Source organism: Toxotes jaculatrix, chromosome 2 (assembly GCF_017976425.1).
Source record: "Toxotes jaculatrix isolate fToxJac2 chromosome 2, fToxJac2.pri, whole genome shotgun sequence".
In the NCBI taxonomy this organism is placed as follows: Eukaryota; Metazoa; Chordata; class Actinopteri; family Toxotidae; genus Toxotes; species Toxotes jaculatrix.
In genome coordinates this window covers 14,131,631-14,151,381 of record NC_054395.1, presented here as the reverse complement: position 1 = coordinate 14,151,381, position 19,751 = coordinate 14,131,631, and the positions used below count along the sequence as shown (strand labels likewise).

Below are 19,751 nucleotides of genomic sequence, written 5' to 3'. Positions count from 1 at the left end.
TACAGAGCTGATTATATCATTTCGGGTCCATCCAGATGTTGTGACATGATGTTGCAAGCACATAATGAAAAACAAAATTAGGGGACATCTCTCCAAGCAAACAAAAAATAATTATTGATCATTTAATTCTTGATAAAAGCAAGTAAAAGGAGGAGACATATTTTCCTTGGTTTTGAATAATGACTCATCTTTATTTTAATCTAAAAAAAAAGAGAGGGATCTATATTTACATCATTTTGCACATTTGTGAATGACACAATTTTGGGATCCATTTTGTAACACTGTCAGTTTGATACAGAAGAGAATAATGGTGAGGGCATTTGCTGAGACCTTTTTTTATGCAATGTTTTCGCTCATGTCATACCTAGCAGTTCAGAACCTCTTCATCAATTCACCATATGCAGATATAATTAAAGATTTCTAATGTCTATATATTATCAGCAGAGAGCTGTGTTGTTTCACTGAAGCATAAACATTGGATTTTCCTCCTGCAAATCAAAGTATATTGTAAACCTTTAAGCAAACCTCAGGTTTGTTTTAAAACACATTGACATAAAATGTACCTGATGATTGCTGTGAAATCCTACATATTATTTACAATTCTGAAACATTTATTCTTTATATCAAAACAAATAATCACTTTTAAAATCATGTCACTATTAGTGTCATTAGTACTGAATTATACAACAAAATGCTTTTTATTTTTGGCATTCAGATTCATTTTTTCATGTGTTGAGAGGCAGCAAAACATGGAAACACTTGGATTTCCTCATATTCCCTTTTTCATTTTTGAGCCAAATATACTTTAGCAGCAGTTTGGAATGAAATAGCAACCTTGTGCTCTGTCGTGTCGTTGTACACAGTGACTAGTCCAGAGGTCCCTACACGTTTATACAAGGCTGGCCGAGCACCACGCAGGCCGATGCACTTTCAGTAATTTTATGATGTACACGCATTTATTTCTTGTTTCCCCTGTGTCACTAACATGCGCTACCCCTGTTTCTTTCTGTAGCCTCCATGCCTTATATGCACTTTATCACGGCCACCGATCTATAAAGAACAACCAGAAAGAAACCTGCCTGAACTGGGACCTTGACTCATCTATGATCCCCAAACCCTCAGATCAATGCACCCAAAGGAAAACACACAATGAAAAGGCATGTTGAAAGTTGTTAGGGCACAGTTAAATTGACCAGAAATGGCAAGATGTATTCTGTCTATGTATGGATGATGTATAAACCACAGATTTAAATAAGAGGGGCTGTTTTGAGAGAAATGAACATTTCAGTCGTTCTTATGGCTGAATTTTTAATGTCTTGAAAGGATGTGAGATCTTTGATTTGCTCTTATGTACACAATATGGAATGGCGCAGGCTTCAATACATAGACAAGACTTCAAAAAAAAAAAATTAAAAAAAAAAAAAAAGGGGGACAACAACAACTGGAGATAGTTCACCCACATAAGCTTGGGATGTGACCTAATGAGCAAGCTCACCGGCCTTTGCATGTCAGGAGAGTGGACATGAGCAGATTTCACAGTTTGTTTGTCAGATACTTTGATTATATAGATACAGGACAACATCACAGTAGTGTAAATGGTGTTATTCTCTCAGTGGAGCCACTGTGATCACTTGACAGCAGACTTAAATAAAAAGCTGCCTTTCCTGTTGTCTGGCAGGTTTAGATTTGGCACCCACAAGCAGGCCCCTTTTAGGTTCCAGTTAGTTAAAAAAAGGAAAATAAAAATCAAGCTTCACAGCGGTTTCACTTTATTGAGACAATATTAGTGCACACAAACCACTTCTTTTTCTTTAAAAATACCATAAATTAGGAAGAAAACAAGGAACAATATAAAACAAGCAAGGAAAAAAAGTGCATGTTAACCATGGTATACACCACATTGTCTTATACTGTTGTTTACAACCTTTTTTTCATTGTTGTTTGTGTGTCTTTTTGTCTGCCTGTAGGTATGTGATATGTTTTTGACGTGTGTTTAGCTTGGATGGATATGTTGTGCCTTTGGGGGTCAGGGGTGAGATCCAGGCTGCTTCCCTGAGTTGTGTTCAACAGAAGGGGTTACAAGCCTAAAAACACGGACAATACTGTGTAGAAAAACTTAAGGTTTACTTTTGTGCTCTTGATCAGATCTGTAAATTATTCTTAATCAATGGCAGTTACCCCAGAGTACCCTGCCTCAGTGTAGCCTGTAGTTATATCAGAGGGCGCACAGGAGGTAAATCAAGAGAAACAGAAAACCAAAAGCCGTAACCTCTTGGCCACTGAAATCCCGTTTTTTTGTTTTTTTGCCTTTCCAAGGAAAGAGAAAGTAACATTCTATTCAAAGAGACTGCAAAAATATAGTTTCCATTTTTTTAATTTGTACATCATGCCAACATATTTTGTGGGTTAGGATACCTCATTTTTATCATAAACAAAAACAAAAAAAAAAACAAGGTGAAAAAACAATAAAAGTAAAATCTACAAATCATGACTGAGAAATCACATCTAACCAAATCCAGAAATGTTAGCACCAAATTTCAATTTCAACCTTTCAATATTCTAGGTCTGTACAAACGAGTTTGTCAACAATAGCTTATGAAATTTTTCAATGTTGGCAGTTACTTCAGCCGTTCCAGTTTCATCAGCCAGATACTAGTGTGCACTGAAGCTAATTCACTACCTAAATATTTACAAAAACCTAGGGAGAAATAAAAAATAATACACAATAATCTTTTTAGTTCCAAGACATAAAAAAAGGGAACAGCTGGTAACTCGTGGGCCATCTGAAAACCACAAGGATCCTGGCTGATATGTACTGTATGTCTGAATATGGCAGTGAGAAGTCACTGTTTTTGAGGTATATTTTGCTTGCAGGTGTAGACGCAGGTTTCACACTGTCTCATGTTTCCTAAATCTGTTATCTGAGTGGTAACAAAAAAAAAAAGCATCGGTTTGTATCATATCATAAAGTGCGAGACATTGAATGAATTTTAAAAAGCAGCACACTGCTGCTGTTGGTAAGGCTAATCAAACAAGCTATCTAGGAGTGTAACATTAAAAATCGAGTGGTGGCACTCAATTCATTTTTATATTCCAGGATGTGACTCTTCAACAGAACTGCTATTTGTTATCTACCATCTTGCACAGGTTTAGGGCAGTTTTGCTTGCATTTAACATGAGCCTGCTTCATTCACAGTGAACAGAGAATTCATTTATGGACACCACCTTAGCACCCAGGATAATTTTCGGGTGCTATGGGTCTGTAATCTGAGTAAACATTATTTTTATATATCCATGAAAGGTAAATTACTCAAACACCACAACATCAGCCTCGTATTCACTGTTAATGTAGCAGCTTTAGCTATTTGAAACTGGGATTTTATTGATTTTAATTATAGAGATATGTGTGTTAACCTGGTAAAAAAAAAATAATAATAATAAAAACACACTTTGTGTATACATTCTGTTTGAGCTGAATTTACAATATATGACATATGTTATGCAGTGAAGAGTGAACCCATCTCTCATTTCAGTCCTTATGAATAATGAATCGCTGGAAATTTGACATTAATTTCCTCCATCTCCACTTGCTGCGGGATGGTCTCCATCCTGTTCTGTGACCTGGGACAGGAGCACACATTGCTACATTTAAACTGACAGTATAATGTGCCTCACATGAGGATGTATTCCTCTCCCAAGGAGACACTTCATTTCGCCTCCAATCCACCAAACCTGACTACAGTCTCAGCATGAAACCCTTTTTTTTATGTCAGCACAGATTCTCTTTTAAATGTTGTTACTGTATTGTGAGGATAAAAACATGTCACATGTTTGCCTGTAAATTAATCCCACACCCACCCAAAAACCTTCACCCTTACTATTTTGCAAAACAGAAACTAGAAGAGGCATTATCTTGTGTACTATATCCCACTCTCACCACCATGCTGCAGTGTAAGCTAAGTTTGGATTGTGGGGTTTGCAGTTTGGGAGTAGAGGTGCAAAGAGGGGAGAGTCAGGGGAGCAGCCTCAGATCTTTGTGTTTTTTTTTTGTGTGTGTGTTTTTTTTTGAGCGAGTTAGCAGGAGAAGGGTCGTGTTTTGGTGTTTGTATTTCTGTGGTTGTGTCTGTTTGTAATGTTTGTAGTGTGTCTGAACGGTTTTGCATCTAACATTTTTTGGATTGATATGTGTTTTTAAAAGGAATGTCTGTTGCCATATGTACAGGTGTGTGTATGTGTGTTTTAGATGTGTATTTGTGGTGTTTGTGCGTGCATGAAGCCGCTTGAATCTCACTCAGTCAATAACTTGATCTCATTGGCGAGGAGGGTGTTGAAGTTGTAAGCTGGATCAGGGAGGTCAGGGAGATCGGGCAAGGTGGGGGCTGTGGACTGCCGGGGCGAGGGCTGGGAGGGCTCGGCCAGCTCCGGGTCGCTCTCACTGGAAGTTGAACCCACGCTCATGTTGCAGACGGCCTCAGGCAGAGAGCCACCGCCAGTGGGCACGGGGCACACCTCAGGCTCACTGCTGGTCTCGCTGGTGCTCGACACGACGGACAGCAAGGACATTTTACGGGTGAGGCGGCTGGGGAGCATCGACAGGGCGTAGTCGGCAACGATGCCCGCCACATCCATGCCACAGGCCTGGTCGAAAGCGATGAAGCCCACATTTGCATTGGCCTCGCACACCACAAATGAGCCGTCATTGAGCTGCAGGAGGTCAATGCCACACACATCCATGCCCAGGATGTTAGACACCTCTATGGCCAGCTGCTTGCCTTGCTCGCTCAGTGGGCACATCATACCTACACCACCTAACAATCCAGAGAGAAACTGGTTAATACCCACCACAATATGTGGTTCATTCACATCACATTAGGGGATACTGACCATAAATAAGAACAACAAAAATAATTCATCTCTATGAATGAAGGGCAAGTATAAAACATATATGTAACTGATTTAAAAATTATTTTTAAATGTTTAACACAGTTAAATAAAGCTATAGTCAGTGAAAGTGTCAACATGATCCGTTACATAAATGCAGAATAATCTGATGACTGATGTCCTAAATATGTCACAGTGCATTACAGCCTCAACGAGACCAAAACTGTTCGTGCTCTGACACTGAAAATCAGTCTCATCGGTTGGCATGCTGTGTCATTTGATGTCTCCAGGGTACGTTCAGGACAAGCTTGTTGAAACTGTTTCCCAAAACTGGTTTAAGAAGCAGATGGAGTGTTATACTTGAAAAAAATCTATAAAGCTGTTATGATCGGTTATTAAATAATGTTCTCATACACTGGAATGATCAGAATGTGGCACAACACGGCAGGAGCTAAACAAAATACAACACGGACTGTGTTTTTTATAAATGTCTTTCTTAATAATAACCAGACTGGTTTTAGTTTTGCAAGAACAGTGGTGACACTAAACCACACGACTAGAAATTAAATATTAGAAACAGCTATTCAGTAAAACACAGTTTTCATATGATCCAAATAATCAGCACATCAAAAGCAGGCGAGTCTTACAAACTTAAGAAGTGTTCCAGTGTAGCAGTGCTGGCATTGTTGTGGGTAACTGTAATGAGTTCAGTAATGTAGTATGTGTGTAACAGTGGTTCAATGGTTAAGATATTTATCATTGACTCTTGGGGCGTCTGCCTACCGAGGGAGCAGTTGCTCTGCATGCGACCGTCAGTAGAGCAGCGTAACATGGAGCCGATGACACGGCCGCCCACCAGGACCACCCGCACGTCTCGGCCATGTGACTCTTTGACGTACTCCTGAAACAGGTAAGGGGTATCATGGCGGATCAAGTGGCACAGGTCTGTCAGGTGGTGTTTGTCCCGTGCCAGGAACACAGCCTTGCCTAAGAGAAGGAAAGAGAAATGAGATGAAGGACAGAAGAAAAGATGGAAAAGGCTGTCATGATAACTGATGCTTTTTCTATTAACACGAAAAGAAAGAGCTTGCAGGTTCTGACATTTGCGTAACATTAGCTGAGATTGAATTACTTCCTCAGAGTCTTTCCTGACAAGCAGTTGCATTTGCTGACCAAGACCCACACCAGTTTCCATTTCTCATATAATGGACAGCACACAACTCTTAGCAGCCACAGAATTGCTTCTCACAAGGGAAAGAAGACGCCTGTTTTAATTAGCACCGCTTGGCTCTGTCTCCTGCTTGTCAAGCCCTCTGACCCCTGCTCCAGCAGCAGGGAAAATCATGTGATAGCTGTGTGTGTACGTGCACATCGGGTGTGACTAACAATCCAAACGAGATGACAAGGCAATCCCTTGGTAATATCATGAAGATGTGAAGATGGACTGTGGCGAGGATGATGTAACACTCCACAAATCGAAAGCGAGACAAACGAGGATTTATGCTCCTGTGACTCAATGAGACACAAGAACGTGGATAGTTTGTACTGATGATAGTAAAACACTGTTTGGAGAAAGTGTACCCTGAAGTATACACCATGCTGTGAATTACATTCACATCCCAACAACTGGGCAGGGAGAGCACATGAAATTTAAATTTGGCATCTAGTGAAGACCTGGTAAAATAAATGGTTCCTAATATTTTGGCCTGTGAGCATTTATACTTGCTCACATGCCTTTTTTATTTGCTCATAAGAAGGAAGGCAAGCTGGACTTCAGCCAATGTCAATGGTCAACCACAGAGGGAAAGAAAGCAACCCTTGAGACACTGAGCTCCATAGAACAGTCAAATTAGTGGTTGACCAACGGCTGCTTTCCCTAACAATGCGCTGTGATGGCAGTCTGGGCTAGCTCAGGTCCATTGTTATTCCTTCACACAATGGCAGAGCCAGTCAAGTGTCGATAACTATGAACAGGAAAGTGCTAATGGGTCAGCAGACACTGGGGTTGATCTCTAGGAGGCCCAACATCAATGGCAGGGCTGAAACTTCCCACACAAACCCCCCAGTGAATTGAAGCAAAATGAGGAAACTAGGGTCAATTTGTAAACTAGAAACAGAAACAATAACCCAGCAGTTATTCTGCAAGCACTACAACTTTCTGTTTTGTGTTTTTTGCAACACCACCGTTCTAATCATTTAACACTCTGTCAATGAATTTCATGTAAGGGTGGACTGAGCTGCCATTAGGGGCCCATAGTGTTTGGATTTCTGAGGTGTGGTGAACGCCGCTGGTGATAGGAAGAAGTAGACTGACGGCCTTACCTCTGTGGCCACGTGCGTTCTTCACCACCACCGGGTAGCCCAGTGGCTCTGCCTCGTCAATCATCTTACGGAAGTTGTCATGCCCTCCTGGGAAATGCCCATGCACGCAAACACAAAGCAGGCACACGCAAACACGCACCCACGCAGAGGTGTAAAATATATTAAAAATTTTGTTCATCATTCACACATCAAAGCCAACCAAGCCAGATGGGGAGGGGGGGATTTAAGCCCGTAGCCATGGCAACAGAAGTGACTCAAAACACCAAAGCTGTGAGAGCGTTATATTTATTTTCCTGCTCTATTCATGAGATTGGAACAGAGCAGTCACTAAAGAATGCATTAACGTGAAGCAGCTGACCATAGCTGACAGTGATTCATAACAGCAGCTTGTAGCAACAGATGTGCTTAAGCTTTTTTCTGCTTTGGCTTGAGAGGCAACTGAACAATGTGTAAAAAATATTGAAAAATTGAAGTGTTAACTTCTTTCCCCCCTTTCTCTCTCCATCTCCACCTCCTTCTTCTCGCTCCGTCTGTTTTCCTGTCTGGTCTTATCTGGCACTCAGTCAAGGGGACAGATGTGAACTACCTTGTCACATGGCTTTTTCCAGATGCACTTATTCGCATGTGTTTTCGGTTAGAGGGGGCTTAGAACTGAAGGAGCAGAGGAGGAGAGAGTGTGGACACCAAATGTGAATCCAACCACGTCATAAGCTGCTGAGATGGTGAACAGGAGAGAGGCAGTGGCATTTTTTTTTATGTTTTGCAAAAACCATGAGGGGGCATGGGGTAGAGGGTGGATGTAGGGAGGGGGTGTTACATAAGCTCTCCAGCTGCTCTGCATGCATCGCCTGGCCTACTGTGCAGAGAGACAAATGGAATGTAGGCCAAACACCCCCCTCCTCTTTCTTTCTTTCTCTCTGTCTGTATCCTTCCCTTTCTGCTCTCACAAACGCCACAGCACAGTGGATTTTGTATAACAGAATGATAGAAATGTGTGGTGATGACTGTCATCCTTTGTTTTGCCCTATAAAATCATCAAAGTGCAACAAATAAAAACAGAAGTCTGGCTTATGTTGTGAAGGCTGTATCCCCACATATCCTTCCTTTCTCAAAGGCATGTTAAAACCAGTGGTGTTAACAGAAATTGTGAAAGGAATATAACTATCGGTGGTTTGGTGGACAGCTATGAGTATTTGACCTTGTATGTAAATGGGATTTTCTCTGTTTGAATAATTGCAGTGAGTAGTGATATGTCTGACTGATGGCTTATTAATCTGTGTTACACTAAAGCCTGTGATGCAACTAATGTGACTGAAATGACACAGCAGTGCTCTTGTTGTATATGAATATTAATTTGACTGTAGATGACAAATGTGTGTCCCGTTTTATACATACTTATAGACAATAAGTATAGCAATCTGTGTAGTTTCACTTTTACTACAACATCACTGACCTAAGCAGCAAGGGCTGTAATTAAAGTTTTTAGCACACTATGCAAAAAGGACACAATTCATATAGAAACCAATGTACAAAAGAATTTTGAAGCTAGGTTGACTGGATCTGTGAGACTTCTTATAAGAAGTTCTCCAGCTGGTGCTGTGATGGACACCTCTATTAGAGCCAGGGAGTCTGAGTTTATTTGTTTGTGCATCAGTGTGAAACACTTTTTTTATGTACTCTTCTCAGAAAATTAGAGTCTATATTGTGTTGTCTGTAGACAAAGAGACATAAGGGACAATGCAATGTGTACATGTACCTAATTCAAGGCCTGTAGTTGCCGCCCACACACTATAGTAGTAGATTAATAAAGCTGGTCACATTACACATTCATTGTCTGACTCACTGATTACAGTCATGGAGAAGCACAGCTTCAGACGTCTTAGTTACAACATCACAGTGCTACCGCAACACATCAACACTGTGGAAAAAAACAGAAACATCTGGTACTGATTTACCGTAGGAGAAGGTGTCAGGTAGAGGGACCCCATGGCCGGCCAGCTCCTGAAAGGTCCAGAACTTGTTGACACAGTTGAGTATAGCCTGGGGCCGGTTGATCAGTCGACAGCCCATCTTCTCCAGGTGGCGCAGCACAGTGATGTCACTATCTGACTGCACCCAGGGCGTGGGCACCCGCACCACCACCACCTGTGGATAAGATGTCACCAATTCCTGATCCACTCGCAGACCTGTAGGAGTGAGGTGGTGATTGGGGAGTGGAAGGAGGGCAGAAAAGAGATGAACACTATTAGACAAAAAAAAAGCATTATTTGTTAGTGCTTTGTTGTTTATCAGCCTGTGAGTGTACAAATTTTAAAACAAAACGTTGGACCTGAGCCTCATACTGTACATATAGTAAGCTCTCCAGGTCACTGAATACAATGTGGAGCCACTAGATTGTACTGTAATTTTACATTACATCCCATAAGTCATATTTACAGTAGCTGTAAACATTATGAAAGTGGTTGGTGAGTTTTTGAATCCATTATCTATTGGTGGAAAAGTTTACCCCTCTTGTGGAGATGGTTTGTGGACATTTCGTCACCACACAGCTCTGACTAAGAGTTGGCCGTATTACAGCACCAGGCAGAGACAGCCAGCTCTGAGGCCTGTGATGTTAAGCCATGAATTTGGAACATGCCTCGCCTGCTGATACGATTATTTACATGCTGCCCATATCCATATACAGTACTCCCCTGCATTGATGCCAGCTCCTCTGCCTTTCTGGACCAATAGTGGTTTCCTCCCCTGACTGAGAGAGAGATATCCTTGTTGTTATCCTGACACTATGCACTACTTTGTCTCAATGTAGGGCAGTGGACTAGGGAGAGACGTTTGAAACCCCAAGGGTGTTTAACTTGAATTTAAGCACACATGAACACACACCAGGGAGAAACGTATAGTTAGAAACACTATATTGAACAATATGCAACAAAATATTTCTTTTGCTTAGGTCTTTAAAAAAACATCAGGATAATTCTGACTACAACATAGTCCACCACTCCTTAGATTAAATTGTAATAATTTTTTATCCTGTTACAATGAAAAATCATTGTCATCCAGTGACTGTTATCTAATTCATGGTGTTTTGTTGGAATGAAAGTCAAATCGACATTAGTTTTCAATGTCTCAGCCTGACACCACTTTTATTATGCAAATGTGAGCTAAGTAAATACAATAGAGAGGCCGAGCACATCTGAATAGGTTACTCATCAACCATTTCAATGCAGCACAGCATGTAGAAAGCCATGGAAAACAGGGGAGACTTGACAAAGAGAAGATTGTGTAGCATGATGGCGAGAATTAGGCTGGTGTGACTTATACACCAACTTCTCTACAAGGCTAAAAAACCTGGCAAATTTCAACATTCACTAGCTATTGCCAGTCTCTATCAACAGCTATCTGGATCTACAGAACAGAATGGGAATTTGAAATAACAGAATATTGGCTTGATATTTGCCAAACACAGATGGCAAATTCACAAGCCCTTGCCAAAGATTTGGCAGCATTTTACTGGTGACTGGTGCTACTTTGTCACCCTGGATGAGAAGAGGAAACAGAGACAAACTGTGAGATTTTTGAGCAGGCGATGCGACCCAACAGCTCATCAGGATGAACAGACTGGGTGATAACAAAACACGTGCGAACGTGTAGGTACGCACGTATACTGTATATATTGGAAAGAGGCACATTTGTCACTGGAAAAGGACTTCACCTCTACCGTGACCTGAATTTCAGCCATCTTAGAATCCGCAGGTTTACAATAGTGACAGCGCCACTGGCTGAGATCACCAGAGGTCACAAGAAGCTTGATGGCTGCTGCATACGTAATAACAACAGACAGACCAGTATTGATGTGCCGGCGGATATGCTGAGCATCGAGCCTGCATAGCGTGCATCTTGCACACACCGTGGGTCGGATCAACGCTTGTTTTTAGGGTAATTCTGTGCACAGATAGGTAGAGGGGGGAACAAGAGAAAGGCAGCAGGCAGAAAAGGTCAGGGATGTCTGGTAGCCTTAGCACAGAAGACAGGAGGGAGGGGAGGGGGGAAAACAGAGGCATATGAAAAAAGGGGGTATGAAGCCAAGAAAAGCCTGCCACCCCTCCATTTTTTCTCTTCCTCCTCACAATCTCAGTACAGAAGCAGGAGGATTCACTGTCTCTCTAGCCCTATTCAACGCTCTCACACTGCTCTGATTGTGCAGCCACTGAGAACACTGTCAGTGGTGTTACAGTGGGAAGTGTCAGGGGATGTGGTCTCATGGTTTTTGACAGACAGTATTCACTGTTCACGGTGCTCATCTCATCTCCAGGGGAACCAAACAGAGACCAATGAGGGAGCCAGATGAATCAGTCCTATTCATCTGTGCAAGTGTTGGTGTGCACTGCACTGTCCGTCATGTGACCACTGCAAAAACGCTCAGAAACCCGCCTGACCATTTTGGTGTATAACAAAGGCAACATAGGTTTTTGTGGGACAGTGTCTAAATTTAGTGTGGGTGTGGCCTGTTTATGGTAACAACTGATGGGATTTTTCTTACCTCGACGACAGGCCGTCACGTTTTCATGCTTCAACGAACTGTATATGTGCGTCCCATTTTCAATCTGCCTGACAAAGCTAACAAGCATAACAAGCATTCTATGCATACCGCTGCAACGTCACAAAGCAGGCGATGCCGACAAATGCTGTGCCAATGTTGGGCTGGTGGGTCCTGCCAGCCACGAATGCCGTCTCAGTCTGGTCGCGGATATCCTTTCTAAATTAGCCCGATGGGCAAGCAGGTTCCCCCACAGTTTCTTCTGGTTAGGTTTGGGTTAACAATGCCATCAATGGTCTATTTGCATATCTGTCATCAATACACGCATCAGACAAAAACATATACTGTAGGCCTACTGTGAGGCCAGGCAAAAAAAAAAAAAAATCTTTTGTTCATCCAGCACAGAGGCCATGTAAGCCTGTTGTGTCCCCTGTGACTTAGCCTGTGGCACTGTGTTACTGCTCGCTGCTTTGGCATTGACAGTACTTGAACTAACCGGGCCAGACGAGACAAATCATGAGACAACCAAAATATTATGCGAAGACAAGGCTGAATGGCATGTCAACAGAGCTCAGCAAATATATTAAAAGGCCACACAAGAACTCTCAGATTAAATAGGTCAGAGCCATACCACATAAACTGCAATTTACACAGTCATCTTTTATGTGTCTGGTTTAGGGCTGGGAACTATTTCAGTTTTACTGTGTAGAATATTTCAGATGAGATTCAGCGTGGTCATATGATGGTTCTTTCGGTTGATGACACCCACTTCTGTTATCTAAACTGATACAGCTTCAAAAAGTATGAAACATGTTCACAAAGATTTGAGGATATCGGTTTTCTTTGACATCACACTTGACATCAACATGCAGCTCAATGTGGTGTACTGTATTAGTTTGTTTATTTAACCTGTTATTTGGCATGTACAATGCTGTAGTGATGAATAAATACAGCAAAAAAACAAAATTACTCCAGGATACATGATAATATAATCACATGTACACATACATTCTTTTTATTATCAATTCTGTTGTATGTGATAAGGTAGTAAGTACTTAGGTATAGTGGCAGAGTGAGTCTATAAGCACTTGCCAAGCCTAACTCAATGACTATTTTGGCAAGTAATGAGGCTTCATCACCTGCCAGAATGGCTAGTAGTAGTGGCAAATGAAAAACTTTTGGCTAGTGGCTGCTGTCAAATTTATAACCTGAGAGAGCATAGCTTCTCTTGTGGGGTGTGCCATCTACGTGACATGACAGGAAAATTACACTTTTATTCTTTCACTAATATTTGAGGGTTTGTGCTCAACTGCAGCCTATTCCCACCACAGTTTGCACAGTGATGCAAAACCATTCAACATGAGAAAGTACGAAGTTATATGGTAGAGAGTCCGATAATCACAGAGCAAACACTGTTCTCTTTGACTACTGCAACTATGCAAATTACAAAACGCAAGTGCTTATTTGCGGTATGACCATGTATAAAAAGAAAGGCTGAACATTCACAACAGATAGTCAGATTTGGTATGGAAAGATGTGCCTGCCGCCCACGCCCTAATAAGGATCTGCTATTCTAGGAATAGTGTTGTCACCCACAACATCAACAATAAAAGTGACTAAGATTTTTTCAGGGTGTGTCAGTCAATGTCGCTGTCACTTGAAATATTAGATCCCTGCCTAGTTGACACAACTAGTAATACTTTAATACTTACAAATAAATGTGTGACATTAACACATGGTGCCTCGTGTGGAATATGTACTTTCCGGACCATATGTACACTCCTATGTGTAGTACAGGATTAAATTGTATGTAAAAATGTCATTGTTGTATGATAATGTATAAACATATCCTTTCTGTGTAGGCTTCTTTCCTAGAAAGAAGAGGGATAAGCAAGTACTGTGAGCCTTGGCATTGGCAATAAAATGCAAACACTCATATCCCTGCATGTGACAACCTGCAAATGAGATACTTCTGGTTAATTGACGTACAAGCTGTTTATCTGGAAGGCCCAACTCCTGCAATCAAGTAACAGCTCCACAAAAGACTGTACACTCTCTATATTATCTTAAAAGCTTTTAAAATGTTATTTTGCAACATTGAATGTAAAGAACAGGGTAAACAACAGTTGGATATACCCAAGTTATTACTGCAATCAATTAAATCTCCCTAATGTATGACAAGAACCTTTTTTACAACCTGTAAAATTACAGACAAGAGCTTGTAATTGTAAATCAAGTTCACAACTAGATCACACTGTTGACTGTCATCTAATCTCTCAAAAAAATGGGGAGCCTGTGCTTATGAATAACCAAACGAGGATGCTGATACACACCCACGTGTTTAGTGGTAAATTAAGACACTAAGCCTGAATCAATGTTCCATCTTCCCGTTCACTGACACAGGAGCGTTGCATTTATCATCTTTGGGGTAGAAGTGTGCCCTCTGGCATGCGAAAGGATCACAAAGGATTGTGACATCAATTCATATCCGGTCTCTGTTTAAACATCTCGCAGCACAAGCCATGGGATGTGAAATGCCTCTAGCTGGCTGAGTGCTGGGTTTGGCTGTCTTATGTGAGGGGCCATCATTGGTCAAAACATAACGGTGTGTGCGTGTGCATGTACGTAGTCATCTCTCCCTCTGAGGACACAATGAACCCATTAACTTCAGTGTGAAACGTGGACCTCAACCTGACTACAGACCACACAAACGAGCCAAGAGAATGAGAAACCTTTACAACATGAGGCTGTAAAGGTGTTATCAGTTTTAGGATTGTGACTGCATCCTGACCTACCCTAAAACAGATACTATATATGCAAGAATGTATTTTGGTGTAGGTTGTTAATGTACCATCCTCTACTCCTTTTCTCTCAGCCAGTTATCAGTTCCCTTTTCATATCTGTTTCCTATATATTTTTTACTGACATGTATTCAGATTGGTAGACAGTGTTTCCGTTACATCCCCTTAATGTCGTTGTTTTGTAACTTTATTTCTGAAATGGCTTGCTTATATCACATTTACACACATTTCATGCACATGTAAATGCACCAAAGACAATCCACAGTAGCAGTGAATAACTAACACCTTAAAGAGATGTGGTCAGTGACCTTAAGAGCATTACTGACTATGTGATGGTAAAATACCACTTGTGTTTCCAGTGTAGAAACAATTGAGATTGTAAACGCTCACTGATCTTGTCTAAGTCGCTGCATATGTGGCTGTACTCCCTCCCTTTTATATAAAATTCCAGAACAGCCTTAACATGTTTATTGCCTCTGGTACTTCATGCTTATGCTAATCCACATGAAGACCATACATAAGAAGATCATCATAAGGGACATGCATATGAGATTAGCAACTTTATTTTAATAAACACCATGTGGTCGAGAAACCAATTCCTGTTTGGATTTTAGATCCGACATATAAATGAAGTGTGGGTAATTCATATCTGTATGAATGCTAGGTGTAAAGGGCCATTATTGCACCTCTATGGCTTCCCGCGTAGTGAGCCCACAGTGTGACCAGTCTGTCCACTGGCTGTTAATCTGTGATGCCATGCCAAGGCTCAGAGGACATTTACTGTATGTGCGACTTGAGGCCAGCATGGATTACAGGTAACGATAACTGCTTTGCTCTAGTTGTGTACATCTCGCTAAGCTGCAGGTCTAGACATCTGCCTACCTGTGCTGGCTAATATGCTCTACTTTTAAAGATGTCTCATGGCTGCATTTAGCATTTTGTGTTATCCACAGGTTAGCCTATCCTTTGGGTTAGGTTACCTAGCCATGGTAGAGTTGAATGCAATTTTGAATGTAAAAGTGGTGGGCATTCTGCATAAATGCCACAAATCCAGAATTTGTTTATGTTCACAAACATTCCGTTGGCTTTAAAATGTCATGTGAAATGTATGTATTTTTAAATGCCATGCCATCCCCTCTAACACTGTGCCATGACTGAGTTGTGCAACAACCCCAATGTAAGAGCATGTAGTCTACAAAAGATGTGCTGTCTCATCTCTATTCATCCCACATCTTCTCCCAACTATTCAGCCTCTGCCAATACCAGCCTACACCGTTTATGTGTTAATTGAGACTTACACACCTCTCTTCTGGTGACACGGCCCCACTTCACACCGCCCTGATGAATTCCATGTGTGTGTGTTTGTTGAGTGTTCCTACCGCTACCATCGCTTTATCAAGGCCTCCAGAGTCAAAACTGTGAAATGTTGTCCTCTTATATCAAGCAGAACACAAATAATGTGCTCTGGACAGAGCTGTACAAAAATGACAACAACTGACTGAATGTGTTGTTTGAAAACACTGTAGGTTGAATAGACGAGGTAACATGTGCAGAAACCTTAAAACAGTAGTGTATTGGTTTTTGATTTGAGCTTTGATCACCAGTGTGCCTTTCCCATAATCTATCAAGTAACGAATTTCCCCACGGGGATTAATAAAGTATCTCTATCTATCTATCTATAACAACAAACAGATCCCAGTTGTGGCTCCACAAATGCAACGTGTGCTTTTTGTTTTCCTTCTTTCAACCTCAGTATTTCTTTTGGCTTCTAGTTTGACAACAGAATCAAATTTAAGATGTCACTTTGGGTGCTGGTTAAACCTGATGTACATCAAATCCTAATTTTCAACATTTTATACAAAAAACATTTAATTCAAACTCGACTACTAGCAACCCTTTCTGTATGAGACATGTCTTTTTCCTCTGGTCTATTGCGAGAGGAAATTTGCCTGGTTGCCAGGTCTCCACATGAAAAACCCACATCAACAGAGAATATCACAAAACCTACAGCTTCGACCACAGAGCGACGTAATGTGCAGTAAAATCACGCCAGCTCTGTTTCATTCAATGCCCATGATCTAATTGCTAGGCTTCTGTGATATTAAAACAATTTTCCCGTTGCTTTGGGTAGATCTTATTACCCGTTCTCGGGATTGCTACGCATTCGGCGAAATTAAATCAAGCATCATCGCTGCCCTCAGTCTGGAGGCACTCTAGCTGGAAAGTGGGTTAGGCGGTCACGGCTATGCTTACACTTGGCTTCCTTGCTAGCAGGCAGACCGGGCTAGCCCTCCCCTCGCTTTACGGGAGTGTAGTCCCCAAACAATAAACCGCCTGCCATCGACTTTGTCGACCGCTTACGGAGCACTGTTGATCTCAACAAGTTACCTCAATCATTAACATACACAGTTTACTACCAGACATGGAGTGCTTTGATTGAGTGCGTGATACTTGCCTAATTGTCCCTCGCTGATCGTAAGAACGATTTGATCCATGAGCAGAGAGCGGAATTCAACATCCTCGTCGGCGCAGCGCTCCTTCAGTGCCCGGAGGATCTGAACTTGAGGATACTCCTGGCTGATACGCCGGTCGGTCACGAACCAAACCCGAGAGCACATTTTGGATGCGTGGATTTAAAAAGTTACCCCAAAAAATCCGGCTGAAAACACACAGTAGTGGCTGTGGGAGGCGGCAGGTGTGTGTGTGTGGTAGCGCGGGATCCGGGGGTCGGGCGGCAGCGGAATAGCACAGAGATGCTCACACAATGGAGACCTCGGCAGCTAGCGGTACGAGCAGGCTGTGATGTGGCTAAAAACAGGACCACGACTCAACCGCTGTCTGGGCCGAACCGGCTATGATGAATAATCTTCTTTATCACCTTTGCTTGCCTTCATTTGCAGCCATTTAGTCCTGCCGGGGCGCAGTTAGATGAACCCAGACCGCGCAAAATCGACACAGGCGAACCGAAAATGAAGGGAGTCCTACCCACAAAAACTTGCTTCTGTCAACCGAGATGCAGCTCTTGGCGCAATTTGCCCGCCGGGGCAGACAAAGCTCAGGCTGTGCCGCTTTATATCTTCCTATTGTCGATTCAGAACTACCAATAAAGTTTTCCCGTGATCGCAGCGGTTGTACGGCGTTGCAAACCGCAAAGTCGTCTGTTTGTTACAATAAACTAAGCTAACCCACAACGGCTACCCCCTCGGCTCCGTTTGGCTGCTATCCACGAGGTATTGGTGCTGAAAAGTGCGTGCGCTTCGTTTACAACTCCACTTCTCCGCGTGCCCGTGAACGGTAAACGGGACCTGCCCCAAAATAAAATGTTTGGAGGGGCACGAGCCAATCGCAACTCGCAAACTTTCCCATTGTCCAAACAGCACGCGGAAGGTGTGGGCGAGCCGCGACCGTGCGAACCAATGAGGAAGGTCGAAAAGGAAAAAGGGGCGTATCCTGGTGAGGGCGCGCGGAGTCCTGTGTGAATCAGTGCGTTGAGTCTGCAGTGCGCACGAGATCGCGCACTTTCCGAACCGGTTCAGACCAGACGGTGCGAGGAGGTTTGGCGAATACCGACAGCGCTGTCTCCATGCTGAAGTGGCAGGAAATGAAACAAGGTCATCACAAACCAGACTCTACCATCTCTTCTCTTGTCTTCTGTTCCCCTCTATCAGCTTTTAAAAACTGTGAGGCGTTTGTTTTGCAAATAACTTGTGTTTAGACAGGGGCTACTGTTCAGCTGTGTCATCCGAGGACCCGGCTCACTAGAAGGCAAAGACTTCGGTGTGATAATGGAGCGAAATTATGCCAGTGACCCACTTCTCTTGTTCTCTTCCCTCCCCGTCTATGTTGCTGTGAATAAGGGACTGTATGAATATCATCAGGGACAGGGGTAACTTACACAGACATTATAACTCGTATTTTTAGATTCAGTGGGGCGTACACTTTCCGAGGATACCATTATCTCCAATGTCCATCACAAATAACGTCTTTAAATCTGCTTAAAATAATAGTCACTCCTTACAACTTCTGAATTTGCCTTAGAATCATCATGTTTTTTATGTTTTATTTGGTATCACAGTAAGCCAGTGAGATTGTTTTGAACATGGATTGGTACATTGCAAAGAGGAATTTGTAATAGCTAATTCGGTATACTTTTAATGGTGCTATTTTGCGCCATTATGTAGATAATAAATATAGACTAAATCACACGGCTAACGCCATGGCAACATTGTTTCCTGTTTATGTCCCCAAAGCATTATGGGAACTGTAGTTCCAACGCCTGGAGCTTGATTATCCCCCAAATAGAGGTAAGACAAAAGAGTAATTATGGAAGTGGCATAGTCCATCAATATTGATAGTGCAATACGCAATAAGAAATAACTTAATAAACACATTAACATATTTTTAATTAAGGCTCGAACTGTTTTACCAGCATGGTCCTTACATTCCGGGAACACCAACAGTCTCCTCTATCCTTTTATACATACAGGTATTTGCCTTGTGTTGAAAATCTGTGTACATACTGACAAAAGCTCAAACAGCAGTAGTAGTGGGGAGTTTGATTGTCTCAGTTTTGTCTGAGGGCAGACTTTGGAAACCTCTTGTCTAGATGTAAATGAAGAGCTTAATGGCTTAAGTGTTCTAAAATGGTCTGACCAACGTCCCGGTCCGTAATGTTTCTCTGGGTTTCTGCAGGTTTACATTAAAGTTAAATTTAATACCACGTAGGATGCGCTTTACTACCTGTTTCACCATATCACACAAATGATGAAAGTATGATTGAAAACCAGTAGGGACCTAGAATGATTTGTTCCACTTCCCATCAGTATATAAGAATGATCACTAATGATAGAATTAACTGATTTAACGTGGCCTGGACACGAACAAACAGAGGAATACAGATACAACTGAAAATGATTTCCTTTTTTCATCAGTCAAATAATCTGGACTTGGACGGACAAAAGAAAAAAGCAGGGGGGGGGGGGCAGAGAGAAGATATTTAGCCCCTTCTAACTTTATCTTTCTAGCTTTCTTTGTAAAATTTCTTGTTTGGAAAAGCGGCGTTAATTTCTGCACCGTCTGTTTTGTTAGTCAAACAGCGGATGCAGTTTTGCGCATGCGCAATTCTGATTCTGGTGGCGAGTTAGGCTTGTTGTCGCGAGAGTACAGCGATGCTCCTCAATCAGTGAATCAGTGAAACAGTTAAGTTATAT

The 19,751-nt window shown here is 42.0% G+C and overlaps 1 protein-coding gene across 1 annotated transcript; it reads right to left on the bottom strand.

Annotated features, from left to right (window-relative positions):
- Nucleotides 1-1,746: 1,746 nt before the first annotated feature.
- Nucleotides 1,747-17,795, bottom strand: rimkla (ribosomal modification protein rimK-like family member A). Its single transcript, XM_041061963.1, has 5 exons — nucleotides 16,997-17,795; nucleotides 9,159-9,389; nucleotides 7,204-7,290; nucleotides 5,665-5,868; nucleotides 1,747-4,808 (listed from the first exon to the last, which is right to left on the bottom strand). The coding sequence occupies exons 1-5, from the start codon at nucleotides 17,157-17,159 to the stop codon at nucleotides 4,288-4,290; spliced, it is 1,206 nt and encodes a 401-aa protein (XP_040917897.1). The 5' UTR covers nucleotides 17,160-17,795; the 3' UTR covers nucleotides 1,747-4,287.
- Between the last annotated feature and the right edge of the window lie 1,956 nt (nucleotides 17,796-19,751).